The 9,166-nt window shown below is 42.7% G+C and overlaps 1 protein-coding gene across 1 annotated transcript; it reads right to left on the reverse strand.

Annotated features, from left to right (window-relative positions):
* Window positions 1-8,929, reverse strand: DUSP3 (dual specificity phosphatase 3). Its single transcript, XM_010184050.1, has 4 exons — window positions 8,821-8,929; window positions 6,093-6,150; window positions 3,960-4,186; window positions 1-463 (listed from the first exon to the last, which is right to left on the reverse strand). Exons 1-4 carry the CDS (start codon window positions 8,927-8,929, stop codon window positions 258-260), a joined length of 600 nt encoding a protein of 199 aa, XP_010182352.1. The 3' UTR covers window positions 1-257.
* Window positions 8,930-9,166: the final 237 nt, after the last annotated feature.

A 9,166-nucleotide genomic window follows, 5' to 3' on the forward strand; every position in this document is an offset into this window, starting at 1 on the left:
AAAACAGCTGTTGTGGCTGGAGTTGCTCCTCTAGAAACACCTCTTTACTACATCAGCTCTGAACAGGGATGCAATTCTGTGCCATCTTGAAAGACAGACCCAGCGTTCAAGAAAGACACTTTCACTAGGCAAGAGCAGGAATTCTGTCTCCCTCACGTTATGTGACTTAGCTTGGTGGTTGGGATTTGGGAATCTAAAGCAACTGAAATGTCCTCTGATGGTTTGAGAAACTTCAAAAAATACTGTGGTGCTCTGTTCTAGGGCTTCAGTTTGCCCTCCTTCACTAAACGCTCATTGAGCTGGCAAAGCTGCCTTAGAAAGCCATCATTGGGGCCAATCTCTCGCTTCTGCCGGACAGTGCTCAGTGCAGACTTGACATCCATGTTCTGGCGAAGCATGAGGTAGGCGATGACCAGTGTAGGAGAACGGCTGTAGCCCTCCCGGCAATGCACAAACACTTGTCCTGCAGGGAAAACAGGCCATAATTTGGGTTACACTGGAACGTATGTTTGAAAAGCAACATGAAATAGCTAGGATATAAAGCGTAATTGTGTTAGTCTTTCACAAGCTTGAGAACTGTAAATTCTGAATGCTACAGAAGAAATGTAGAACTTGAAAGAAAGGTGCTATAACTCTGTTAGTAGCTACACACTGTCATCAAAGATAATGCAGAAGGAAAATGGCTGTGTATCAAACACTCACACTAAAACATATTTGCTATTCTATTACAAAGAGTCAAACTGTCTATTTACTGCACTTCCCCAATCTTTGGTGGTTTAGAATAAGCCTTGCCCCTAAAGATGACCAGTACCAAAAAGCGTAAATAAATGATGCAAAGTTTAAAATACACTGAATACAGAGAAATATACTGTTTATCTTATTTTGCATCTCTGCAAAGATATCCAGCCTTTTTGCTGAATTGCTGCCAATTCCTATGCTAACTCCATGTTGGATCATACCTGGCTGCTTCTCTGGCTATTTATGAAGCCACATAAACACTAAATAAAAGAAACTGCTGACTGTGCAGCAACAAGAACCAGAAACATCTGATCACACCTATGCCAGCAGCAATAAAATGCTTCCAGCTGACTGATTAGAGAACTCATTCTACGTATTTGTTGGGTTGTATTGGGTTTGCGTGGCAGTTTTGGTAGCAGGAGGGGCTACGGGGGTGGCTTCTATGAGAAGATGCCAGAAGCTTCCCCCATGTCCAATAGGAGTAAGTGCCAGCCAGTTCCAAGCTGGACCTGCTGCCAGCCAAAGCTGAGCCCATCAGTGACAGTGAGAGTGCCTCGGTGATGACATATTGAAGAAGGGGAAATATCCTGCTGTGCAACAGCAGCTGGGAGAGAGGAGTGAGAATATGCGAAAGAAACAACTCTGCAGACACCAAGGTCAGTGAAGGCTTTGGGAAGTGTCTCAACACTGGAGCAGGGGGATTCCCTGGCAGCCCGTGGTGAAGACCATGGTGAAGCAGGCTGTCCCTCTGCAGCCCAAGGAGGGCCGTGCTGGAGGAGAAATCCACCTGCAGCCCATGGAGGACCTATGCTGGTGCAGCCGGATGAGCCTGAAGGAGGCTGTGACCCGGTGGGAAGCCTGCACTGAAGCAGGTTCCTGGCAGGACTTGTGACCCCGCAGGGCACTCACGCTAGAGCAGTCTGTGCCTGAAGGGCTGCAGCCCATGGGAGGGTCCGATGCTGGAGCAGTTCATGGAGGACTATCTCCCCTGCGTGGGATGCCATGCTGGAGCAGGGGAAGAGTGAGGAGGAGGGAGCAGCAAAGATGTGTGATGAACTGACCACAACCCCCGCTCCCTGTTCCCTTGCGGGGAAGGAGGTAGAGAAAATCGGGAGTGAAGTTTAACCCAGGAAGAAGGGAGGGGTGGGGAGAAGGTGTTTTAAGACTTGGTTTTATTTCTCATTATCCTACTCTTGATTTGATTGGTAAGAAATTAAATTAATTTTCCCAAGCTGAGCCTGTTTTGCCTGTGATGGTAATTGCTGAGTGATCTCCCTGTCCTTATCTCAAGCCATGAGCCTTTTGTTGTATTTTTCTCTCCCTGTCCAGCTGAGGAGGGGGAGTGATAGAGCAGCTTGGTGGGCACCCAGCATCCAACCAAGGTTAACCCATCACATGGATAAATCCTCTAGGTCAGTATCAAGCAATAAATAAGCAGATCACTGCTCCCTTTGAGAAATCTAACTTGATTCTATTGTTTCTCAGCTGCTTCCTCTTTGCCCTGCTTTTCCAGAAACAAAAATTTTCCCCTTTCCAAATGCAGTGGGAGATATGGCCCCAAGCTACTCTCCAGAGTAAATTTGTTTCTGACACAAGAGATGAGATGAACCATACACACACATTTTCATCATAACCACAACTTGCTTTGAAAGCAACAGAAAAGCAACAGCAACAGAAAGCCCATTAACACATCTGCCTTGAGCTGAGAAGCCTCTCTGCAGCTCAAGGCAAATCTCTAATCAGTGGTAAGTTAAAACAGCTAAAACTATTAATTCTTAACAATTCTTGAGAGCCTGTAGCCATAAATTAGCAAGATTTAGAGATTCTTGATCATATACGTGGAAGAGGATTGACTTCCCTTCTGCAAATGATCAGAAGCAAAAGGGTTTCTAGCCTTCCTCTGAGAAAGACAGTGTCTTAAGGGCCGCCTTCAAGACCTTTAGTAAACCAGACCTGCTTTCCAGAACTTCACGCAACTACAACATTCAAATGAAACTGCAGGAAATCACTACTGCATCCCTCTTCACTTCAGTGTCCTTACTCTACACATCAATGTCTATCAAATGTCAGTAGTGAGTTAATCTTAAAACTGGCTCCAGCATCACCCAGCTACAAAGTTCCTCTTTGTTTACCACAGTAAGAAAACAGTGGCAGGCAACTCCTAAGACTGAAAGAATCAGCGAACAGAACTGCGACTGTAAATTCAGGTAGACTCTGCAACTGTTCAGATCAAACTGAGTAGGGACAGTCGTGGTGACGCTGGCACTGTTAAAACTCTTCTTTCCTACTGAGTCACAACACTAACTAGAAGAGTTGCATTTAAATTTTTAGATACTCATACTCCACCAAACTGGAGGTAAAATTTCTTTCCATCTGTCAAAAGCACATCACAGCTCTAGTGATTTTTGCCCATTTCAGAGAAAGAACTTCTAGAATTATGGGAGTTCTCATTCCTCCTTTTTCATGTTCAGCCATGAATCAAGAAAGAAATTAAGCATGTGTAGAAATAACTGGTATGTTGAAATAGTCAGACAGCAACAAACACTGTCTCACCCACTGCACTATGTCCTGAGATTTCTGCTCTGAGGAAACATGCTGCAGAAAAATGCGGCAGTCAACATCACTGCAAGTATCAGCACCAGCCTTGCTGCAATCCCAGGTAATGAAAAGGTAATCATGACATAAAATAATTTAATGACTTAATGTGATAAAAACTGTAAGGCCACAGTCTCTATCCTTACCGTACATTTGGAAAAAAACCCCATAGAGCAGATTGTGTGAGTACTCTTCACTAATGCATTACTTGTATCGTTTCTGCCTTTAATGTACAATTTCTAGTGTCCTAGAACAACTTTTAGATCCTAAACTTCTTTTTCAAAAAAATTACTTTATGTGATTTACCACTTTAAGGCAAAAGAAGAACACGTATTCCCAGAAATGCACTATTAAAGGATGCAGCAGCTGTTTCACTTTTCAAGGTCACTCCTACAGTGACAGACTTCCATTTGCCATATACAGGAAACCCACATATACAGACAGAAGATTAAGATGTCTCATCGTGTATTCTGATGTCTCTGATGCAGAGCCTTGATCTGAATTCCTGACTTAGTCGTTCAGCTGATAATCTGAGCAAAGAGCCATTTTAAACAGCTAAATAAATTGCTAGGAAACATACGCGGTGCACAGAAAACACGGTAGAAAGGTATTTCAGTTTGCCTTACCATCCTTCTGGGAAAGTGCTTTCTCAATAAAATCAGCTGCCTCCTCAAAATAGCGACTGAGGTTAAATTCTTGTGTATCGTTTGCTTTAATGCCATGGTATCTGATGCCTGTGCCTTCATAGAACTCTGCATTAGTGTTCACATGCATGAATGACTTCCCCTCTGCTGCATTCAGAACATGGGTTATCCCCAGGCGCTGCAGCCTCATAATGTTCTTGGCTATGAACCTGTATGATAAAAAGTGTCAAGAAAACGGTTAGAAGGTGGTGAATCATCTCAGCATTTATGATGTCCCCAGAAGGTATTGATAAGCAAAACCTTTGATTTTTCTCTTAACAGATGCTAAATATACTGTACTTAGAAGTGAATTAGCTATGGGTTATAAATTCACTGAAGTATTTAGAGCCATGGAGGCTACTTGTGCATGAGAGAACGCTGCTTCCTTGGCTGTCAACTCCCTTTTGTCGTAAACCCACCGCCGAGCCTGATTATTTCCATGTGTCATTCCCAATACTTGCCTCACTTTCTTGGGAAGAAAAAGACCCAAATGTATGTTTTATCACACCAGGTGGTCTCCTGGTAAAATCTGAGCCCACTGGTCAACGTCAGCAGAGCGTGAACGAGGGCTTTACTTAAAAGGTAACTCAGCTCCTGCACACTTTGTGAAAACAGGTACCCTAAACAGCCACAAATCCCTCATTGTCTTTAAAGGCAGCTTTCACTTAGTGCCTAGCTAGATGTGGAAACAGAAATCTTTTCGAAAAATCTCCATACAGCTGAAGTAATAAGTTGCAAATACAAGGAGTCTTAATATTAAGCTGAGCTCCGGATGAGCATTCGTGCAGTATCTTTTTGGACAAGTTTCTGAGAGATGGCAATGCACCTAAGGGTTTTGGCTGGACACTCAGCCCTTCTAAAAAAGTCAAAATAAACACCCCAAACAGTTGGTTTATATCTGCATGAATCTCTGAGTGCATTCGCTCGTAATTTTCACGTAATTCACAGCCATATGAACATCTAGAGCGTTCCTTTTCTCCCCATAACTGTTCACCCCTTAAACTCCAGTGTAAGCAGATGAAGCCTTATGCATGAGTGAAGCTTCTAGACCTTCTGCTGTCTGTGCCAAACAACTCTGGCAATAAGCCACATATTTGTAAAGACTTCATTACCCAAACAACTGTTGACAGATTTTCCATCTGGCAGGACATCATCTGTGCCAGGGGACAAGGATCCGTGCCTGGAGAATTCTGCTTGCAGCACAAAAGTAAATCCTACAGTGCAAGGCCAAAGCAGAAATGTTAATTCAGCTGTGAGTTCCCATGCTTAGTGGGGTGAGTATATGGTTTAAGTGATAATATATAGATCAGTATATGTCTGATAGAGGTCAGGATCAATGAGAACTCGTGCTCGGGAATTGTGGTTGAATCTGGCAACACAGACTGGAGGCAAACTCATTCCCAGTGCATCTGCAAAAAATTTGCAGACTTAATGTCTGATTTTCTTACCCAGCTAGAGGTGAAAAAGACAGCATTTGTAAGTCTTTTTTTCTCCCTTTCCAAACTGTCCTTGGATCTCTCCCATCCTTAAACTTTCATTCCAGCTGTATCAAGTTCAATGTTGAAATGCTAGCTGCTCCAAACAGCAGAGAGACAGTAACACCAGCTGCTTCTGTTTCCCTAAGAAAAGTCATAGACCCTTGTCTGTTCTCAGTATGGAGATTGAGAGTTCCTTGTTCAGTAACACCAGCAAGAAGTGTTTCTTTTGAACACAGAGGAACAGCTTTACCAGCCAAAAAACACAGGTCTTGGAGGACCATGCCTCGGCAATTAAGGGTACATGAGGCTATCGAGTATTGCTGTATGGGATTATAAACAAGTAAACCAAGTCCTTAATGGCAAAAAATGCAAGCACATTTAACACATTTTAATTTCCACTGTTACGTTCATGCAAAATTGTTTCCTCGCTGCTGCTTCTGTCACCATCACTAAATTTAATATTAATTTTGGGAGAATGCCTTTCATATTCCTCACAGCACACCTGCACTTCCAGCGCATTAACAAAGAATTCCTTCATGGGTTACCCACACGGATTAAAGCAGAGAGAAAACTCAGATTAAACATTCGTAACCAGAACCCTTTTGCCAAATGCAGTTCTGGAGACAAGCCTTGAATTGTCACGGGCTTCCAGCGGCCTGTGGAGAAAAGCGACACACAGGTTCTCTTACCCAGCAGTTCAGGAAGCTAAGGCTGCTTGCTTTCTGTTTAAACACTGGTTCTGACAAGACACGGTTGCTCTGAATAAAAACCCTGCTCTCCAGTGCGTTGACTGCTCCACCTCCCATTTTGGTGTCATCCGCAACCCTGACAGACGTGTTCTGTCCTGGTCGCTGATTAGGATGTTACACTGAAACACATCTTGACTTGTACAGAAACAGAAAATGATTTGTACTTTGTACTTCCAGTGTACCCCGAATTCTTCTTTTGTTATTGCTTGAAAAATAGATAATTGTGCTTGTCTGCTACCTAATAATTTTTTTGGTGATACATTTTTATTCGTCTTCACAAATCTTAACTTCTTGAGAAGTCAGAACTGTCCACTGTAATATGCAAAAACATGAGTTTCAAAATATTTTATCATTTTACCTCTACGTTCTCTTTATTTATCACTTTCATGTACTGCATGGAAGATCGAGTACTTCGACTCTGCCTGTAACTGAAGTCATTTGACAGATAAATTGTTATTCTACGCTGTGATCCAACTGAATCTCTTATGCCTGGATGTCTGCTGCCGTTTTTGTCTAAAGGTGAGTCACTCATAAGGAGAGACAGCAGCACCTCAATGCAAAATATTATAGAAGGTTTCCAAAAGAAGTTTCTGAATTTCACTCGTTTTCATTTCTTTTCCTGTGAGTTCCTGTTCAAATTCTATTGCTTTTATGCCACATACTGGGATTCCCTGTTCAAAGTCCACAGATGTGTCTACTCTGAATCCTTATTGTTATAAAATCTCTGCTGCTTGTAGTGATAAATGTGCCCCTGCATTGCTGAAAGGTCCAAGTCAAAGCAGAGATTTGAACGTCAGATCAAATGACCGTGTTACTTTGTTCTGCTGCTACGCTGCCCTCCCAGACTTCCCTGGAGCCCAACGCAGAGAGCTTCCAACGATTCCTCGGAGGTTCTGCAAGGAGATCTGTGCAACAGAAGGCCAAACCAAGATATGAGGTGAGCACCAAACAGATGCACACTGCGCTGACAGCTTCAGAGATGAGATGAGATGTGTTCCAAGCTCTGCGCAGCTGCTAGAGCAGAACGTGATCGGGTAATGAACTGCAAAGACAGGCCCCACACAAGCCATGGCTTATTTCTTGCACACCGTAGTAAAAGCTTCATTGATGCCTTGCACGCTGTTGGACCCACATATGCACAAAGCCCGAGAGGCTGAGTGCAAAGGAGGTTGACTTGCCCAGCAGTTTGTAGGAGAAGGAGTCAACTCAGAAAAACAGATCTCTCTTCAGCCTTATCTTTACAAAAGGAGAGTACAAAAGAGGGGCAGGTAGCTGGACATGGCGTGAAAACAGATCTGCACAGTTCCAAATTCTTTCAGAATGACAACTAATATAGCAAATGCTGCTTACAATGCAGTATACATCAACCTCATCTTACACAAAAAAAATCCTAAGATTAAGAGTTAGTATTATTTCCAGTCTGAGAAGATAAAAGTTCACCCTGCAGTGACTGAATCTTAACAGACATCCATCCATTGAACTAGACCTCAGCATTACAGTAACTCTCTGTGGATGCTTCAAAGACATTATTGCCTACTATGCCTTGATAAATGAAGTAGGTTGCCTGTTCCCACTGTGAAATATTCAGCCCACAATGTTTTTTTCTTAACTCTAGCTGTCATCCACGATTTTGCAGCATTCCTTTAAAAACACTGACAGTAGAATTGCACAAACTGTACTTGTGCTACAAACTGCAATGGTGCTGCAGATATTTTCAGTTGTCAGTTATTACATAAAAAGCCCTTCTTAGTGGTAAGGCTTTCCACTAGACAGACATTTCCTATTCTCCAACTTACACACGCATTCTCTGTTTCCAGACAACCTTGCATCCAAATGTATTAAAAGTCCATCCTGTATAATTAAAATCAATGACTGAACAATGAAAACTACTCTGTAGTAGCCAACTATCTTCAAAGTTATTTTTTTAATTATTTACTGCGCAAATCACCTTGCAGGCTATGACTTCATTTCTTTCAGGTAACAGCTAAAAATACGAAGGAGGAGATGGCTGTCGGACGTCAGATTGGCCATTGAGACAATAATTTTGGTCCAACCTCTAGGTGCACATGCCCTGCATCAATTGGCAATGGCAAACATCATTTGTTTTGGCTTAGGAGAAAGTCAATGAAATCCTGTCGGTTTGACTTTAGGAGTTGAAGCTTCCAATAAGAGCAGGGATCCGGTATACTACACATGTATCAAAAACTGTCACAAAGTGTACAAAGATGGACAAAAAAGGTAGAATCAGCAGGATATGATAGGATTGGCACAGATAACTGAAGTCATAATCTTGGTGCAAAGAATAATCATCATACAACCGAGAAAAGAAGTGCTGTTGGTGAATCCTGAACACTTCTCCCCACTTAAGGGCTTTCATCACAGCCGTATCTGTATCACTCTGGTGCCAATCCTGTGCATGAACACTTAATTAGGGCAAGTTTTATTAGGGTTTAGAGTACAGAAATATTCCTTTGACCAATCACAGGCAGGATTGGCAACTCCTATTAAAGCCTTGCTTTGTTTAGGTCATTTTGCACATGGTTAAACCTTTCGGTTTAACAACATCTGTATTCCTACTATGCTCATTCTTCATGTTCCAGCTTATTCCACTCATCCGACATACGGTTACTATGCTGGTGTTGTGATCAGGCTTCTCCAGATGATACTGTACCATGACAGACCTCATGGCATCTTCTCTCTCCTCCCTCTTCTGTGTGGATCACCACAACTTTTTAGCAAGAGTAGGAAATATCAGGAGAAAAAAAAAGCCCAGGGCTGACACAACTGAGCAGGTGTGTTTCGTTGTTAAGCAACCTAATTAGTTTTAACTTTGTTTCAGCTCTATTGTTGGGACTCCAACAGGCTACGGAGCATTTTAGCAGATGCCATTTACGGGCTGTGCTCCGTCATTTGCCGGGTCGGG

This window comes from Mesitornis unicolor, unplaced genomic scaffold (assembly GCF_000695765.1).
Source record: "Mesitornis unicolor isolate BGI_N332 unplaced genomic scaffold, ASM69576v1 scaffold565, whole genome shotgun sequence".
In the NCBI taxonomy this organism is placed as follows: domain Eukaryota; kingdom Metazoa; phylum Chordata; class Aves; order Mesitornithiformes; family Mesitornithidae; genus Mesitornis; species Mesitornis unicolor.

Bases quoted from the DNA above. Each gene is read 5' to 3' on its own strand.
- DUSP3 (XM_010184050.1), bottom strand. From the start codon at position 8,929: ATGAGGTCTGTCATGGTACAGTATCATCTGGAGAAGCCTGATCACAAC. The intron at 6,151-8,820 runs GTAGGAATACAG...TTTTCTCCACAG, and splicing joins GAACATGAAGAATGAGCATA to GCCGCTGGAAGCCCGTGACA. The intron at 464-3,959 runs GTAAGGCAAACT...TTTTCCCTGCAG, and splicing joins AGCACTTTCCCAGAAGGATG to GACAAGTGTTTGTGCATTGC.